Consider the following 20240-nt stretch of genomic DNA (forward strand, 5'->3'; position numbering starts at 1 on the left):
TTGCACATCTAGAGAGTGACCTTTTTTCCCATTCTTCTTTGCAAAATGGCTAAAGCTCTGTGAGATTGGATGGAGAGCATCTACCGCAGAATCTTGGATTTAGGTCTGGACTTGACTGGGCCATTCTAACACATGAATATGCTTTGATCTAAAACATTCCATTGTAGCTCTGGCTGTATGTTTAGGGTCGTTGTCCTGCCAGAAGGTGAACCTCCACCCCAGTCTGTTGCAGACTCGAACAGGTGTTCTTTTAAGATTTCCCTGTATTTGGCTCCATCCATCTTTCCATCAACTCTGACCAGCTTCCCTGTCCCTGCTGAAGATTACCATTCCCACAACATGATGCTGCCACCACTGTGTTCCACTGTGGGGATAGTGTTTTCGGGGTGATGTGCAGTATTTTAGATTTCCGCCACACATAGTGTTTTACTTTTAGGCCAAAAAGATCAATTTTGGTCTAATCCAACCAGAGCACCTTCTTCCACATGTTTGCTGTGTCCCCCACATGGCTTCTCGCAAATTGCAAATGGTACTACCTGAGCTGTGAATCTCTGCAGATCCTCCAGAGTTACCATGGGCCTCTTGGCTGCTTCTCTGATTATTGCTGTTCTTGCTAGGCCTGTCAGTTTAGGTGGACGGCCATGTCTTGGTAGGTTTGCAGTTGTGCCATTTTTGGATTGAACAATGTTCTCTGAGATGTTCAAAGCTTGGGATATTTTTCTATAACCTAACCCTGCTTTTAAATGTCTCCACAACTTTTATCCCTGACCTGTCTGGTGTGTTCCTTGGCCTTCATGATGTTGTTTTGTTCACTAATGTTCTCTAGCAAACCTCTGAGGGTTTCACAGAACAGCTGTATTTATCCTGAGATTAAATTACACACAAGTAGACTCTGTTTACTAAATGGGTGATATATGAAGGTAATCCATTAGATTTTAATTAGGGGTATTAGAGTAAAGGGGACTGAATACAAATGCACACCACACTTTTCAGATATGTATTTGTAAATACATTTTGAAAACTGTTTATAACTTTACTTCCACTTCACAATTATGTGCCACTTTTATGTTGGTCTATCACAAAAATTCCCAATAAAATACATGCACTGTACATGAATAAAAATTAGTCCATGTTCATCAAAAACCATACAGACTAAAAAAGGGGTGAGAAACTGCTGTAAGTTAAACAAGTCCCCACAACGAATTCATTTCTCCATTCATAGCCTTATTCGTTCTTAGAAACTCTCCCTAAATCTATTTTTTCTAGCCTGTATGTTTTTGAACCATCTACCCGATGGCAATAATTCAAAAAGATTATGTCCAGGATGGGACAGATCACTCACTTTTTCTTTTTGCTCTGCAGACACAACAGGACTGATACATTTTGTCAAAAAAGACAAGTTTACAGCCCGCAACGTACTGTGCAGTACTTCTTCTTTTTTTTTTTTTTTTTTTTTCTGAAGAGCAGCCTTTTCTGTTGGTGTAAATTGTTTTTACTTAAACCATTTTTTCTGAGAAGTCTCAGGAAGTATAAACGTTGCTGAGATTTGTTGTTAACAGCATTAATATTCATTGACCATGTTAAGTTTTTGTAAATCTAAATTCCTAGGAACTTAAAAGCAGGAACTCGCTCCACCAGTTCACATTTAATGAAAAGTGGTGCCAGGTCAATCTTTTTCTTGTTAATCAGTTCCTTTAGTTTTTCCTGTGTTTATCGACAGATTGTTTTCCACACACCACATCCACCACCACATCCTACTGACCTTCTTCCTGTAGTGCTCTTTAACCCCTCCTTTGATATTCTGCAAACTTTATGATACTATTTGTAGAGAAGTAAAGCAGGGAGTGCAGTCACAAGTGTATAAAGAGTAAAGATTTTATATATATATATATCTGTCATAATCTTGAAGATTAAGACAATCCTACCTTTCCCCACCCAAGGAAAGAGTTTGTGTTCACTAAAGTGTGTGTATGGAGCTGAAGATCATTGATCTATAGAAACCTGAATATATGTTGTACTTATTATCAGGTGGCCAGGGCCCTTCATGGGGTGTTGGGTCTGGAAGTATGAAAATAGTGGTATCTGAGCAAGTGCTTTTAATTTAATATAATTAAATGCATTTTTATATTTTAGAATGAAATAAAGAGACTACAGATGGATGTCCATAAACTTGAAAGCACTTTGGCACAGTACAAATCTGTAAGTAAATCCATCTTAAAATATATGAACATGGATTACATGTTCTGTGCTGCTGGGGTAGTACATATCTTTGTAAATTATTATTTAAGCAGTCTTTTACATTTTTCTTATATTGGTCCAAAACTTTTTAATTTGAAGGACAAATCTTCCTAAACAAGTCTCTTAGGCTTAAGACATCTACTGTACCTGAGAGTGCAGTGCTGAGATATAAAAAGCCCCAGTTCTGACCCTAATCTGATCATGCAGGTCTGGAAAGGGGGGGGGAGCGTAACATGCACCCCCCCCCCCAATGTAGACCACATGCCCCCAATATGGGAGGGGGATGCTTTGGGGCAGGGGGGGCTCTGCCTACCTCCCCCAAAGCACCTTGTCCCCATGGGGACAAGGGCTTCTGCCCCACAACCACGGCCGCTGGTTATGGAGGTCTGTGGGCGGGGGGCTTATCAGAATCTAGAAACCTCCTTTAACAAGGGGGCCCCTAGATCCCGGCACCCCTTCCCCATGTGAATGAGGTGGTTTTGTTTTTGTCTTTTTTTTTTTTTTTTTATCACTGTTATTGCTGTCACAAGGAATGTAAACATCCTGACATGTGACCGGTACTATTTATGGAGGGGCCTTTGCACTTTAAAGCATTTTTTTGAATGCTTTTGAGTTTTTAAAAAATGGCACTGTTTACATTCAGGTAACCCCGAAGTGATGCCAGGTTATCGCTCCCAGGTTATTATAGCAGAGAGCCAATCAAATCTGGCTTTGTCCGGCCAGCCAGCACGTCCAGTGGAACAGAGCCCGAGCAAGTGGTGGAAGGTGGCGGGGTGGACATCCCCCTCCTGCTGCTTGTAATAGCAATCAAGAGGCTAGTCTGCCATTCCAATCGCTATTACAAGGGAGCCGATCACCGGTACAATCACTTGAAGATCAGTGACATACCAGGTATGTGACTGGCCGGCAAGTTTAAAGCTGCAGCTTCAAGTTTTCTCTCGCACAACCTGCCACCATGCAGTAATAGCCTATGTTGTAAAGAGGTCTAAATAATCAATTTCCGAACAGCTTAACAAAGCTGCATTCATATCTGTGACACCAACGGGGGTCCCCGGCATTTAGCTGCGTGAGCAGCTCTGTTGAAGGCAGTCAGAGCCTGCCGGTTCCCGCAGCTAATCGCGATCACTCGCATGTAACCTTTCATGCAGAGGTAACCTGCGAGTGATGGGCTCTGGACACAGGCTCCCCCCCACAGCTAATTGCTAGGAACCCGCTTTGGCGTTCTTGCACGTAATTGGGGTCCAGCCCATTCACAGATGTGAGTGATAGGAAGGGCAAACCCTCCTTACTCTCACTAGCAGATACTGATCCATGTAGATTTTTAGACTGGGAGGATCAACAAGTGAAATAGCAGTCCTGGGCCTAAAAAAAAAAAAGCACTTCATGCTTTGCAAACCGTTTCATGAAAACGCTCAGAAGGTTTTGTGAAGTAAAATACCAAGTCATGAAACATTAAATCCATTTGTTTCTGAAAAATTTTAAATATTTATATTTTCCGTTTTTTTTTTTTTTTTAAACATGGTTTATGAAAATTTAATCAATTTTAATGAAGTTTGATTTCTGATAGGACCTTAACACTTGTGAATTTGAGAAAAACAAACTTGCCGATGAGCTAGAAATTAGAAAAGAAGAAAGTCGCAAATTAGAATCCCTCTTGAACCACTTGGAAAATGAGAAGCAGCGGCTTTCTAGCAAACTTGAAAAACAGATGGTAACAGGTAAGCCCAATAAGGCTTTATTTTATATATTAATTCATGTTAAAGTTCTGTAAAAACAAGAACTATGTTTTGCTGTTTTCAGAACGAGAGCTTGTGCTAGAAGCAGAGAGGATGAGGACACAGTATGGTATTTTGCGTACTGATCGCTCGCCTTCTAGGATGGACTCTTTCGTTAAGACTTTAGAAGAAGAGCGGAATCATTATAAAGCCGAGTTGGAGAAACTGGAGAGAACACTTAATCTGAGAGCAAGCTCGCAAAACCTTTCCAGGCTGGAGTCAAGCAGAAGGCACAGCTCCCCTGACAAGGTATTTGATATTTCCCCCCTTAACTGTGCAAACTGATACAAACAAGAGCAAATTTTATTCCCCAAGTCATCTTCCAGGACACCCCATGAGACATAGAGCTCCTTTCACGGGACAGGAAACGCGTTACCCCACAAGGTCTTTTTTTGTTAATTTAGCAAAAAATTAAAACCCCAGCGGAGATTAAATACCACCAAAAGAAAGCTCTAGTTGTGTGAAGAAAATGATAAAATTTTAGTTTGGGTACAATGTTGTATGACCGCGCAATTGTCATTCAAAGTGTGAGAGCGCTGAAACGTGAAAAATGGCCTGGGCAGGAAGGTGCCCGGTATTGAAATGGTTAAAGCTTTTGGTTTTTATAGCGGACTCTTCTGCGGAAGCAGTAAGAATTGCAGCTAGATCAACAGCTCTGGTAAAATCCACTAGGAGATCACTTTGTCTTAAAACTAGGTTCTGTGATTTCTCCTCCAAGGCTCGATTTGTTTGCGCTGCCCTTTACAAGAGAGAACCTGCAGGAGGTGCTAGAGCGCACGGCTGATAAGAAGGCCTTCCCAGAAAAAAAAAAGAGCGCCAGGTTTTAGGCGACTTTTTTGTGGCCAAAGGCAGCAAGCCAAACAAGGTAAAGAGGCCAGGCCAAGGAAGTGTTGGGGAGGCAACAAAGGTAAGGGTAAAAGAGGAATTTTGTTTAGTTCTCCTCAACCCCCCTCTAAGACCCAATTACTCCTTTCTCCCAGTGGGAGGAAGATTGGAGACCTTCGTCACAGCTTGGGAGTCTATCACCTCCAGTCCGTTTTTATCCTTCTGATAAGTCAGGGTTACAAGCTGGAGTTCGATACCTTGTCCCCCCCCAAGATACTTGATCACGAATGTTTCTTGGGATTGGGAGAAGGCAAGTGCATTGTGCTTGCAAGATGGTAGATCAGAGGGTCTTAGTCCCAGTTCCGAAAGAAGAGGGGTCAGGGATTTTATTCTCACGTTTTTGTGGTGGAAAAAAATCCTCAAGCAAATTTTGCCTAATCCTGAATTTGCGACCGCTCAGCAAGTCAAAGTACAAACATTTTCGTATGGAGTCAATATACTCTCTCAGGAACATTCTGTGGCAGGGTGTTTTATGGTGACTTTAGATCTGAAGGATGCATACCTTCATGTACCCATTCATCCCTCTTCTCAGAGGTACCTGAGAATGGCCATCAGGTTGAAAGAGAAAGTTCTGCACTGACAGTGCAGAGCACTCCCTTTCAGTCTTCAGCCCCACAGATTTTTTCCAAAAGTCCTGGGAGAAACGCTGGCTCCACTGAGATAAGGGGCATTTTGATACAGTAGTTCCTTATTTAGATCTCCTATTAGTGGCTTCCTCCGAAGAGCAGTTGTGGATAGATCTAAAGTTTATCCAGAAGCACCTTCAGGCACTAGGATGGGTGATCAATTGGGAAAAATCGAATCTGGAGCCATGTCAGTCTATAAGATTCTTGGGGTACATCATATACTCGACAGTTCAAAAAATTTCTCCCTGCAAACTAGACCAAGTGACGTACCGGATAGCGCAGCTGTAATCAAATCTTCCGGTTCCCGTAAGGGAGATTTCGGCAGTATTAGGTCTCAAGACAGTCTGTTTTCCAGTAGGTCTTTGGGCCCGTTTTCACTGAGGGCCTCTACTGCACTTTTGCTCAGAGCCTGGGCTGGGTCAAGGGTTACCCTAGACCTTCTGAGCAATCTCTATGGTGGTGGAAAACGGAGGCACATCTCTCCAAAGGAGTGGATCTGGCCGGTTTCCCAAAGGATAACGACAGATGCCTCCTCATGGGGTTGGGGGGCACACATACAAGAAAGGTTGACCCAGGGCCAGTGGTCAAGGGACGAGGCCAGATATTCCTCAAACCAAAGGCAACTCTTGGCTGTAGAAAAGGCAATGATAAGTTTTCAGGTGCAATTGAAGGGTCATCATTTGTAAATCTTCTCAGACAACAGTACGACTGTGGCTTATATCAACAAACAGGGAGGAACCAGTAGTCCGTGACTGCAATTGCGAAGAGGATCTTGATGCTCACGGAGGTTAATCTAGCATCAATCTCGGCCTTACACCTGAAGGGTTCCCAGAATGTATTGGCCGATTTTCTCAGTAGTCGGGTGGTACATCAAGAGGAATGGTTGCTGGCCGAAGAGGTTTTCTCTTGGCTCACGGATATGTGGAGTCAACTAGAGATAGACCTGTTTCCCTCTCAAGCAAATGCAAAGGTTGAGATTTTTCTTCATGAATCCAGGGCATGCAGCAGTGGCCTTAGATGCTCTGGCAAATCTATGGCCCTACAGTCTAGCTTATGCTTTTCCCCCCTACAGATTAGTCCCAGCAGTAATGCAAAAATTCCAGCTGGATCTCATCCTGATAGTGCCACACTGGCCAAAACGCCCTTGGTTCACCCTCCTGAAATCCCTAGCAGTTTGCCCTACAGTGTTGCTCCCAAAAAGGGAGGATCTTTTGTCACAGGGGCCGGTTCATTGTCCAGGCTTGGACACGTTAAACCTCTCAGTGTGGTACCTCAGAAGCAGTTGTTAAAACAGGAAGGTTTTTTGGATAGGGTAGTTCAGATGTTCATCAACTATCGTAAGCCGGTTACTAGAGCCATCTGTTTTAAGATTTGGAAAAAATTTAATTTGTGGATGACGGAGAAGGGGCATACAGTGACTTCCATTCAGACAATTTCTTTCAGGAAGGAGTAGGCAAGGGACTCTCTCTCTCTCTCTCTCTCTCTCTCTCTCTCTCTCTCTCTCTCTCTCTCTCTCAGCACCATAAAGGTACAGGCAGCAGCCTTGGGAGCATTTCTGAAAGTTTCCCTCCTGGGAGATCCTACAGTTTTTCCCACAGCTTTAAATCAGTGGCTAGAATGGGAACGGTGCCTTCGAAGTCCTGCCCTTCTTGGTATCTTTTCATTAGTTTTACAGGTGTTGACATCCAGTCCATTTGAACCTTTGACAGAAGCTTCCATTAACCTCCCTAGCAGTCTGATTATGTCAGTATTTCTGTACTCAAAGCGGTAAATTTTTTTGCATGGAAATATGTATTTTTTTTATTGTAGGCCTGTAATTTTTAGGAATCTTTAGGAATTAATCACTGAAATCTGTCCGAACAGATTATATATTTTATATGTTATGCCATTTACTATTATAGCGCTGCACCTTATATATGGTTTTGTATATATATGTTTATGTACTTTATTGGAAGGTTCTCTCTTGGTTACCTTTTGGTGTTCCAGCCGCTTTGAGATCTCCAGATAGCGCTTGCATATTATCTTTTGCATTTCTGTACCTATACCAGTTTTCTGCTAGTAGCTGCTATCCAGTAGCCAATTTGAGTATGGCTGATATTTTTGAAATTAGATCTTCACGAGTACGTATCTCTGAAGATGTATTTACTGTTGAGCATGATACAGATGACTTTACAAGTATTTTTGGTCACTTGCACAACTTAGCCTCAGCCGAGATTAGGACATTATGGGACATCTCCTTTTTAGATAAATATATTAAGGAAGATATGGTTCCGAGGTCCTTGAGGTGGGATATTCCCCCTGAATACGAAGATATCAATGGTAGTGTTGAATGGTATCAGTATTTTAATAAAGCAGGGGTGGATCTTTTGAAGTTTCTGATTCTAAGAAAGAAAAAGAAACTTCAATATCTCGACACAAAGATTAATAAAATTCGAGATAAACTCACCCCCTATATGGATGGGGAGAATTATAAGGCTGAGTCTAATAAACTAAAATCTTATATGGAAAACCTTGAAAAGGAACAAAGGATTAAAAAACGTAAAAAATACTGCAGAGATCTAAAAGATAATGATCAACTTGTTTTTAAATGGCAAACGGCACATGATGATACTCCACTAACATCAGCAGCCACTATAACTAACAATACTTATCAGACCCCTAAACCGCAGAGACCATCCCGGAAGTCCAAAGGACATTCTAAACAAGGACCTAGGACTTATAGCCAACAAAGGTCTGATACAGATTATGTATATAATGTACCCACCTATAATTCGTTTGACCCACTTTATAGACAAGATGATGCTGGTGTACGGAATCTTAATTGGCACCCTGGTCCACCTCATCCTAATACCCAATCCAGAAATTATTCTGGCCATAAACCATATCAGAAACAACAATACTATAGACCCCAATATGCCTCACCTAGGCACAATGAAGGTGGAAACCCTTATTGGAGAAATTCGGATTATAGACCTCCTCCGCCCTACTATCGGAATGATAATAGGACACCTAATACGCATAATGGTTATAATAATCCACCCAACAGAAAGTATACACCGGTTGGTTTTTTAGGAGGGAACCAGGCACAAAAAAGAAGTGCCACCGAAGAGGGAAAAGGGGAGGCAAAAGGGTCCACAAACCCAAAGAAACTTTAAGTGAAGGAGGTATTTTTAATTTGAGTGGTACTACCCTTACCGTTAAATAAAGGTCTCAAATATGCTCCTAAAGCGACTCTAAATAAGTTTCAGACTTATATAGACATTAGAAAATATGTGAGACAACTATCACTTAAGAAGTATTTTCATGCTAAACCATCGATACCTAATACAACTAATACTTCAGGGATTAATTCTAATCTGAGGAATACCTCTACTTTTAATCCTCCGCCTCAGACCAACTCTTATATTAATACCTTTAGAGACATGGTATTCAAGGATTTAGATGCTATTAGAGCTAAACCAGTTAATAAGCATGATCCTTCTAAAAAGGCCATTGAATCTCTATTAAAAAGGAAGGATTTAGTTATACGCCCGGCAGACAAAGGGGGAGGAGTGGTATTATTAAATAAATCGGACTATGTCAAAGAAGTGTATAACATTTTGGAGGATAAAGAAACGTACTTATTATTATCAAAAAACCCTTTGGGTCAATATAAAAAATTGCTCAAGGCCGTTATTCAAAAAGGGTATGATGACCATATTATCACGAAGAAATAAAAGCTTTTTCTTTGCCCGACGGCACCTAAACTTCCAATTATGTACATTCTTCTGAAATTACATAAGAACCCACTTCATCCACCAGGTAGGCCCATCATTAGTGGCATAGGATCTCTCTGCTCGAGAATTGGCGAGTATATAGATCATTTTCTACAGCCACTAGTCGCCAAGACCCCGGCCTACCTGAAGGACACCAAATAGGTGCTCCAGGATATTAATATTATGACTACGGGTGCATCTACTTTCCTTGTGACAGCCGATGTCACCTCTATACACCAGTATTAAACATTCTGATGGGTTAGAGGCGGTTAAATTCTTTTTAAGTGACTTTTTTGATATGACTGTTTTACAAAGCATTTATTTTAACCCTACTTGATTTTGCAATGACTAAAAACTACTTTTGGTTTAACCATCAGTTTTTTCTTCAGAAAACAGGCGTTGCAATGGGGGCAAAGTTTGCCCCCAGTCTGGCAAATCTTTTTATGGCCAGATGGGAGGAGGATGTCATCTATGCTAGAGACTGGCCTGAGCTTGCCTTTTATAGGCGCTATATAGATGACATCCTCCTCATATGGAATGGAGAAGAACAATCCCTCCTAAATTTTTTTACTACGTTAAATTTTAATACGCAGAATATCAAATTAACTTTTAATTACAGTAAAGCAAGTATTAACTTCTTAGATTTGACCCTTATCAACATTGAGGGTAGGATTGTAACAGAAACTTATTTCAAACCTACAGATAGGAATAGCTACATTCTGCCAGACAGCTGCCACCATCCTGTCTGGTTGCGGAATATTCCTAAAGGCCAATTCTCTAGAATTAGACGCAATTGCACTACTATGACTGCTTTCCATGAGCAAGCGTCAACGATTAAAGGAAAATTTTTAGAAAAGGGATATGAAGATACAATATTGGACCAAGTCATTGGCGATATAGGTAGATCTAATAGAGACACCATGCTCGCTAATAACACTGTTCAACAGGTAAAAAGTTTTGGGCATAAAATTAGCTAATCTTACATAATTTTGGGGTGCTGAAAACGAAAATGACCCTAAAAAATGTTGATTGGCTCTAGTTTCCATGATATATTCACTCATCTAATGACGTAAGCCATTCAAAATTATGATGCAACTTCAGCTGCATATTGCGCAATTGATACTGGTGACCAATAGAAAATTGCATGTATACTGAGATGATGCAATATTAGCCTTTAATTGCATCACTTCACTGCATAAAAGCTGCAGTATTTGTAGCTGATTGTAGTTCGACAGCATCTTTACATTTCGTTTTATGCTTATATAGGCTACTCAGTAATGCCTCGAACTTGTATGAATAAAGCAGATAATTTCTGCTATATCTGTGGTGAAATAACTTTTATCTCACAAAAAAGGAGGATAACAGGAATGATTAAGAAAGCCTACAACTTGTATTTTGGCTGCAAGATAGGAGACCAGGACAAGAGCTGGGCACCACATATATGCTGCAATTCTTGTGGGACGGTACTGGAGCAATGGTTGAATGGAAAAAAGGCATCTATGCCTTTCGCTGTGCCAATGATTTGGAGAGAGCCAACAGATCATGTTAGTAATTGTTACTTTTGTATGGTGCCTCCAATTGTAAAAGGGCTAAATAAGAAGAAAAAGTTATCTGTGCACTATCCAAATATTCCATCGGTAATACGTCCAGTTCCTCATGGAGAGGGGCTACCAATTCCTAAAGCACCAGAATCCTTCGTGGTTGAGTCAAGTGAGGAAGAACCTGAAGCGTGTATTCACGTGCAGTTGTAAGAGATAGCCCTTTCCTCGAATACAAGAGAAAAGCCAAGAGAAGCAAAACCGACACAAACTGAAGACAAAACTAATGAGAATCCTAAGTATTAAAATGATTCAACTTAGCTTATGGCTATAATTTTTCTTGGTAATCCTATGCAATATATTATGCCATTTAGGCTTTGTTATGTAGTCAATATCACTTGCTTTATATTTGTGGAAAGACATCTATCTATATAATTATTGTGCATTATGTAGTCATTACGCCTATAGTAGAAAACTTTCCGTTTACAGAAAAACTAGAGCCAATTGACAAATTTCATTGTTATATTTGAACTCAGAATGTGAAATTCATTAAGAAATGGATCCTTTTGTTTCCAAAACTGGCAAAAAATAAAAATTTGTTGAACAGTGTAACACTACACAAAGAATGAGTCGAGTTTGTCCGTTTATTACAGGATATTCGACACAGCATAAAGCTATAACTCGAATTATTAAAAAGAATTGGAAAATTTTAAAACTGGACCCTGTGTTTAAATCGCCTTCTACCTGAGAAACCAGAAATTACCTTTTAGAAAGGCCACTTCACTTAGAAACATCATATCCTCTAACATTGTAGATCCTCCTAAAAATATTACAATGTTTTCTGGCCTTAAAGGTTTTTTTCCCTGCAAAAAAATGTATTATTTGCAGATGTAGTATGTTTACTAAAAGAAGTCAATCGTTTAGTTCCACTGTAAAAGGGACAAAATATCATATAGACGATTTTATCACATGCACCAGTAAAAATGTGGTCTACCTCCTTCAATGCCCATGAAAAAATAACAGTACGTGGGACGTACCATTAGATGTTTAAAGGATAGACTCAGGGAGCATGTATCTAACATAGAAAAGGGATTTAAAGAACATTCCCTATCACATCACTTCAAAAAACGACACAATAATGATCCATCTTTATTGAGCTTTATGGGTAATGGAGTCGCTAATGCCCACTGGAGAGGATCAAATAATAAGAGAATAGTGTCGCAATTGGAGTCAAAGTGGATATACGAGCTCGGCTCTTTGCACCCTAATGGGCTTAATGTCGACTTTGATTTAAACAGTTTTTTATAGAGAATAGCTGATTAATTATTAAATGTTGTCTTTACCCAGCTTTACTGACTCATTGAGCAATATACTATCTATTTCATACATATCCGTTTCTTCTCCCTTCATATTTGCTGCTAGTCTTATATTTTCTATTTTTTGTATTCATTTTAATATATCACAATCCCCCTTTGTTATACTGTTTTAGGTTGGTTGACTTTTATGATATTCTTTTTAATAGTCATTATTTACCCCATGTTCGTTTTATATTTACAGTTGCAAGAAAAAGTATGTGAACCCCTTGGGATTACGTGGAGTTTTGCATGAATTGGGCATAAAATGTGCTCTGAACGTCATCTAAGTCACAACAATAGAAGAACACAGTCTGCTGAACATAATACTACACAAACATTAGATGTTGCCATGGTTTAATTGCACATAACATGTAAACATTCACAGTGCAGGGAGGAAAAAGTATGTGAACCTTTGGACTTAATAACTGGTTGACCCTCCTTTGGCAGCAATAACCTCAACCAAACATTTCCTGTAGTTGCAGATCAGACCTGCACAACGATCTGGAGTAATTTTGGACCACTCCTCTTCACAAAACTGTTTCAGTGTAGCAATATTCTTGAGATGTCTGGTGTGAATCGCTCTCTTAAGGTCATGCCACAGCATTTCAATCGGGTTGAGGTCAGGACTCTGACTGGGCCACTCCAGAAGGCGTATTCTGTGCTGTTGCAGCCATTGTTTTGTTGAATTACTTGTATGCTTTGGGTCATTGTCCTGTTGCATCACCCATCCTCTGCGGAGATCCAGTTGGCAGACAGATGGTCGTACATTTTCCTGCAAAATGTCTTGATAAACTCTGGAATCCATTTTCCCATCAATGACAACAATCCGTCCAGACCCTGAGGCAGCAAAGCAGCCCCAAACCATGATGCTCCCTCCGCCATGTTTTACAGTGGAGATGAGGTTTTGATGTTGGTGTGCTGTGCCTTTTTTTCTCCACACATAGTGTTGTGTGTTCTTCCCAAACAACTCAATCTTAGTTTCATCTGTCCACAGTATATTTTGCCAGTAGTGCTACGGAACATCCAGGTGCTCTTTTGCAAACTTCAAACGTGCTGCAATATTCTTTTTGGACAGCAATGGCTTCCTCCGTGGTGTCCTCCCATGTACTCCATTCTTGTTTAATGTTTTCCTTATTGTAGATGTGTCAACAAAAATGTTAGCATGTGCCAGAGATTTCTGTAGGTCTTTAGCTGACACTCTGGGATTCTTCTTTACCTCATGCAGCATTCTGCGCTGTGCTTTTGCAGTCATTTTTACAGGACGACCACGCCTAGGGAGAGTAGCAACAGTGCTAAACTTTCTCCATTTGTAGACAGTCTGTCTTACCGTGGACACATGAACATCGAGGCTTTTGGAGATACTTTTGTAACCCTTTCCAGCTTCATGCAAGTCAACAATTCTTGATCGTAGGTCTTCTGAGAGCTCTTTTCTGCGAGGCATGGTTCACATCAGACAGTGCTTCTTGAAACCAGTAAACCCAAAACAGGTGTGTGTTTTTTAAGGGCAGGACAGCTGTCAGCAACACATCCAATATCATCACACTGATTGGAGTCAAGGTTGACTCACTCCTGGCTCCAATTAGCTCTGGGAGAAGTCATTAAGCTAGGGTCTCACATACTTTTTCCTCCGTGCACTGTGAATGTTTACATGTTATGTGCAAATAAACCATGGCAACAGCTAATGTTTGTGTAGTATTATGTTCAGCAGACTGTGTTCTTCTATTGTTGTGGCTTAGATGATGTTCAGAGCACATTTTATGCCCAATTCATACAAAACTCCACGTAATCCCAAGGGGTTCACATACTTTTTCTTGCAACTGTATTTTAATCTTTTATATATATATATATATATATATATATATATATATATATATATATATATATATATAGCCTGCTTATTGATATCCTGTATGAGAAACCTCTGTATTAATTGAATTCTGTAATTAATCTGTTTTTATTGTATCTGACCATGTATTGTTTAGGATAGTCCTATTATGATACTTTATGGATTGCCCCAATTTTATATATCATTATTACTCTATTGGGGTACATCTAATTTGCTGTAAAACCTTTTAAAATAATCTGATCCTCTATTTTTATAAGATAGGATTTATCCTTTCTAGATTATCTGGCCCTATTGATTTATATTGTTTACTTGCGCCTGAACACTACCAATAAAATGGAGCCATCCTATAGGAGACACTTTCTGTAGGTCAGGGTATGATATACACTGACTTGCATTGATGATGTGCATTTGAAGACTGCCAACAAAATGGCGTCATCCTATGGTGGATATCAATGTAAACCGGATATCCACGACAAAATGGCGCCGACGCACTGCGCATGCGCCGATCGCCGGGAAAATGGCCGCCGCGATAATCGCTGGTGCCTTTTCCACAATGAATTTGATATTTAAACAGTTCTTTGGTGTCCCTGTATGTAAGCCCAGGACCCTTTGATAATGTGCACCGCACGAAACGCGTCAGCGGGGCTGCAGTATCTGGACGTCTGACCACCGCAGGTGGTCATCCTAACTATTATCTGGTCAGTGTTTCATTTACATTTTTTTGTATTTTATCTTCACTATTCATGTTGCACCTTTAAATAAACTCAGTTTATAGGGTATCACACTATGTGGTGTCCCTTATTGGGCTCTCTTCTATGAGAGTCCCCACTTGCAGAATCTACCTTAAAAGGGGACCCCAGATGGCGACACGCCAGAGACACGCATATGAAATTTGAAGTATATACCCAAGGTGCGATTGGAAGGTGTAGGATTCTATCCCTATCTTGGCAACTGATGATCGCTATCTGATATGACAGGATAAACCTTACATGCGTTTTTTTGACGCACATCTGGTGAGTGCGCAATTTTTACCTCAGATTCACCGTGTGCTACACAGAATCTTATCCCACGCACCTACTAGGATCTATTGGATCCCCACGTTTGACTTATTTTGGGACTTTTTTTCATCTCACTTAACCTCACCGCAGTGTGATTTGCACTTTAGTGTGTATATATATATATATATATATTTATATATATATTTTATATGTTATATATACCATTTACTATTATAGCGCTGCACCTTATATATGGTTTTATATATATATATGTTTATGTACTTTATTGGAAGGTTCTCTCTTGGTTACCTTTTGGTGTTCTAGCCGCTTTGAGATCTCCGGATAGCGCTCGCCTATTATCTTTTGCATGGTTGTAAGGAAATGTCTCTTGAATTGTTTGGATACTCCTAAATAATGCAAAAGGTCTGGTGCTCTATTTATCCTCTTTGCCAGCAAACGTCGAGGATTTCAGGCTTCTATGCAAACTATTGCCGGATGGATCAAGCAAGTCATTTCTTGTTGCTACCAAACCAAGGGGCTTTCTGTGCCTTTCATTAATGCACATTGTACTAGGGCCTTAGTTTTCTCGTCCTGGCAGAGAGAGCTGGTGCTTCCCTGGATTAAATATGTAAGGCGGCAACCTGGTCTAGCTTCTCGACATTTAAAGCACTACCGGGTGGATCTCCTGAACAGTCAGGTGCAAACATTTGGGCGTAAGGTCCTCCAGGTAGTGGTCCCACCCTAGGTTGGTAAGTTTTTGCTTATCGTCTCATGGGCTATCCTGGAAGATGACTTGGGAAAACCAGAGTTAGACTTACTGGTAACTCTATTTCCAGGAGTCTTTCAGGACAGCCGGATTCCCGCCTGATGCATTATGTTATGCTATGTTGTGTTTTAAAGGTCTGTCCTTCGGTACTTGTGGTTTAGAGGCTGGAGCTTGGAGGACCACCTTTTATTTTCTGTGGGGTAACGTGTTTCCTGTCCTGTGGGAGGAGCTGTACGTCTCATGGGCTGTTCTGGAAGACTGCTGGAAATCGTTATCTATAAGTCTAACTCCGGTTTTTATAAAAATTGCTTTGCGTTTATAGATTCCAATGCGTTTCATCTAAAGCATTTTTCATGGTTCCAAGTGGATACTGTATTGCCAGTTTCATCAACATCTATTATGTCCTATGGTTGGGCGGTTTTTATCTATATGTATATATTTCCTCTGATTTACCATTCCATATACTACCTGTACAGTTGAGTCGGCCTTGCTCTAAGTTAGTGGCTGTAGTTCGCCATTGCCGTTGCCCGTGAAGCCTTCTACGTCTTGGGCATCGACCTACTATAGCCCCCCTTTGCTGACTTTAATTATATGCCTTTTTGTATTTATGTCTGACTAAACTTTTCCCACCGATGGGTGGTTTTTTTAACCTAACAAAAGGGTTTCATTTTTATTTACTATTTTCATGTTTTCACTTTATTTGTACTGGTACGATATGATACCTTTTTAAAGCCCCATTAGCTTTTTAGGTTAGGGTTTTTGCTTAAATCTTTGCGTTTAGCAGATAACTGTGGACTAGGTTGAAAACTGCATCTGTTCGTGTACAATTATGTGGCATAGACTTACTTCACTCATCATCTCCATGTATTGAAAGCAGCTGCCACACAGTCCTTGTGTGAATTCAAAGACAATGCTGTAAAGCTGCACAGGTAAGCATTGTGAGACCTCCTACTGATGCATTATAGTGTATTTAAACCCAAAAACAAAATTTGATATACCTTCTCTTCATTTCATGGGATTGGAGTCTCTGTGGCTCACAGATAATAATTAGGACATCTGACAAAATTAGTTTCGATTTCCGTTCATTACAGTGATTCTAAAGGTTAAAAAGAATTTTAAAAAAAAGTTATACTTCACATGCTCCGTGCAATAGTTTTGCACAGAGCAGCTCCGATCCTCTTCTTTTCGGGTCCTCCACCGACAGTCCTTGCCAAGTGCCCCCTATAGCAAGCCTCTTGCTGTGGGGGCGCTTGTGTAGACATGCTCCTGAGCCACGCTCCTATGAATGGACATTTGTTCATTAACGCACAGAGCTTGTCCCCACCTTTGTTCTATCTCCTCATTGACTCTTTGAATGTGATTGACAGCAGCAGGAGCCAGTGGCTCCCAATGTTGCCTGAGCCAATGAGGAGAGGAGAGAGAGTCCCAGGACAGCCAAGGCTCCCATGCACATTGCTGGATCGAGATGGGGTTCAGGTAAGTGTAAGGGGGGCTGCGGGGCAGCTGCACCCAGAACGTTTTTTACCTTCATTCATAGAATGCATGAATGTTAAAAAAAAAAAAAAAAAAAGCTTCTGCCTTTAGAACCACTTTAAACAAGAAGTTACAAGGACACTGGTTCTTGGCAAGATCTTTTTTTTTCCCATTAAAGAATAGTAGTAGTCAAACATAGTATATATTTCTGGGTGTAGAAGTCAATTTCATTCTCTTTTCTCCAGAGCACAGGATACACTTCTGATCTTTGGCGAATCACCAGGGAAAGAGATGAGCTGCAGGAAATGTTGGATAGGTTTGAAAAACACATGATCGAGATTCAGTCCAATGTAAAAGTGCTCACAATGGAAAGGGACAAGTGTCGGGGGCTTTATGAGCAGGTAAATATTATGTTAAGCTGACTATTGGGAATTTTATGGTCCTTTGATTTGCATACATTTTATTAGTGACTGCAACACACAGAATAAGGCAAACTGTTTATCTGTAGTCCTTTTTCATCTGCAGCTTCAATGCACGTATATTGTTTACATTGCCATGCCATCATAATAATAGACCAATAGTAACTTGCATGCAAGTTCAACTCCATGGTTTTTATTAGCTGTATCAATCCAAAGTTGTTGGCTCTTGATTTGTGCATGTATCAGTGTCTGGAATAACCACTTTCTACCTATGTGGCTGAGTATTTGTGTGAAGGTCTTGTATGTATTTCAGATCTAGCATTCATTTACAGGCCCAGAATGAACTCGTCATCGTAAAGCGAGATCTCTCTCCTCTGCGTAAAAGCAGCTCTTCAGTTAAAGAATTGCTCCATCTAGAGGAAGAAAGAGATCTAGTCAAGTCTGACTTGCGCAGAGTTCAAGAGGAAAATGAAAGTCTCAGGGACAGAATAAAGGTATATTATGTTGTTTGTATTTCATTACCTACAAAGATTAAGATAATATAGAGAAGCTCATTTATTAATTTGAAAGTCCAGTCAGTTTTATGTTTTCAGAATGCCTGGAATGTCAAATATCTGTTACCTCAGACTTGGGGCTTGTTCATATTGTGTGCTATGACCTGCAGTTTTTGTTAAATGCAGATTGTAGCTAGGCCCCATTGTTTTCTATGTGTCTTGTTTACACCACAAAACTGGTTTGATGTGCTCTGGATGGCACCACCATCAGTCCACAGTACTGCTGTGCAGTGACATGAATGAAGTGTCATACATGACACTTCAATAAAATTTAAAAAAAACAAGCTGAGTGATGTGCTGAAACGCTGCATGCTGACGCACACACTGCTCTGGCCTGCACAGTAAACACCGTGGAGTGGTTTGTAAGTGAACCTTTCTCTAGCTTCCATACTGCAGTGAGTTTTATGTCACTATCCTTTCTGGCAGAATCCTAGGCATTTGCTGAGCACCCAAAATCTTGCTAGAAGAGAGTACAGCATGGTTCATTAGTGTTTTTTTCTTATGAGATTTTTAATACTTGCAAGAAAGGATGGTGACCTCTCCCTCACCTAGGCACCGCAAGGGGAAGCTGGGGAATGGTAAGTATATAGTTTACTGTATGGTCCTCCTGCTCTCAGATGTAACCTCTGAATGAAGCTGCTAACACCCTACCACATAGCACAATGGATAATAATAAAATGATGTGGTGCTGCGCTTTTATATACAACATACCAGAAAGAATAATAGCATGTAATAAAATCTACATATATACAAAACCAATATCTAAGTGTGCTTATATGTGACTAAAATCACAAGAAATCATGAGACAATAATTCCCAATAAACCCAAGGGTGATGATGGGAATGACCTCCCCACTTCTATGCTAAATTGCACACACACAAGGGAAAAAGTGAAAAATGTATCAATTTGGCACATATTATTTGTCACTTTTTCCCTTGTGTGTGCAATTTAGCACAGAAGTGGGGAGGTCATTCCCATCATCACCCTTGGGTTTATTGGGAATTATTGTCTCATGATTTCTTGTGATTTTAGTCACATATAAGCCTCTCACCCCTCCCTATGACAGTGGGTAGGGGATCCTCTCCTGCCCCCCGTTCTCAATATTTGAGAACCTTATGGCCGTATAGGGCTCCACCCACATGGCCGTGTCTCATTCAGTTTCCTGTGAATGAATGTCTACAAGTACCATCAGCCATTGCAGCTGACGGCTTGTAGTTCTCAAAGAACTATTAGGACGCTGATAAGTACTCTTATAGTCCATTGATCTTCCTGCTCTCAAGTAACTGCCTGCCTATAAGATTACGAGTCCAATGGTCTGCAGGCTCCTTAGAAAAAAAATAAATGCATATTTTTTTACCTGCAATAAAAGATGTGAATTCATTTTTTTTTTTTTTTTTTTTCAAAAGGTGAATATATCCTTTAGGAAAGATGTGCTTTGCAAAGATGTTTGAGCTTGTTGCATAGGATTGAATTAAGGAATTTTTGCTTATTTTAGTGGAATGGGACATAATGTCAGAGATCCAGTGGGGTTGCTTCACTAAGAAAAGTGTTCACTCTGGAAAAGGTGTATGAATTTTTCAAAATTACTGTTCATTTAGCATAATAAACAAGGTGACGTTGTGTTCACGATGAATACCGAATCATGTGTTAGGGCAAGTTTAAAAAAAAAACAAAAAAAAAACAGGATTTTTACTTGCACATAATTGAATAATTGAAGAGAATATAGCTCTCCCTTATTCATGAAGTGAACAGCACATTCATTTTGCAAATTAAACATTGTTTATTCCTTTAGTAAATCATCCTTTTTATTATCATCATCATCTTTCTGATACTAGCTTTGTATTTATTCTAGCCAGCTGGCTAGTGGGTGTCTAAATGTGAAATCTCTAATGCTTGGCATTTTTCTCCAAATAAAAAGTGAGAATGTTATTGAAAGGCAAGTTTACAAATACTATGATAAACATCTGAAAATGTATTTTGTAAGATTTGAAGAAATGCAGCAGTTTATAAAG

The 20240-nt window shown here is 40.1% G+C and overlaps 1 protein-coding gene across 1 annotated transcript in view; it reads left to right on the forward strand.

The window, feature by feature from the left end:
* Window positions 1–20240, forward strand: part of CEP135 (centrosomal protein 135) — an 85937-nt gene that overhangs the window by 36416 nt on the left and 29281 nt on the right. The window contains exons 10-14 of the mRNA XM_089669277.1: window positions 2134–2199; window positions 3806–3956; window positions 4039–4262; window positions 17501–17656; window positions 18007–18168. Coding sequence (XP_089525403.1) covers window positions 2134–2199; window positions 3806–3956; window positions 4039–4262; window positions 17501–17656; window positions 18007–18168 — 759 coding nt within the window. The remainder of the gene's footprint in view (window positions 1–2133; window positions 2200–3805; window positions 3957–4038; window positions 4263–17500; window positions 17657–18006; window positions 18169–20240) is intronic.

This window comes from Staurois parvus, unplaced genomic scaffold (assembly GCF_062004578.1).
Source record: "Staurois parvus isolate SC_StPar_1 unplaced genomic scaffold, SC_StPar_1.0 ptg000071l, whole genome shotgun sequence".
Taxonomy (NCBI): Eukaryota; Metazoa; Chordata; class Amphibia; order Anura; family Ranidae; genus Staurois; species Staurois parvus.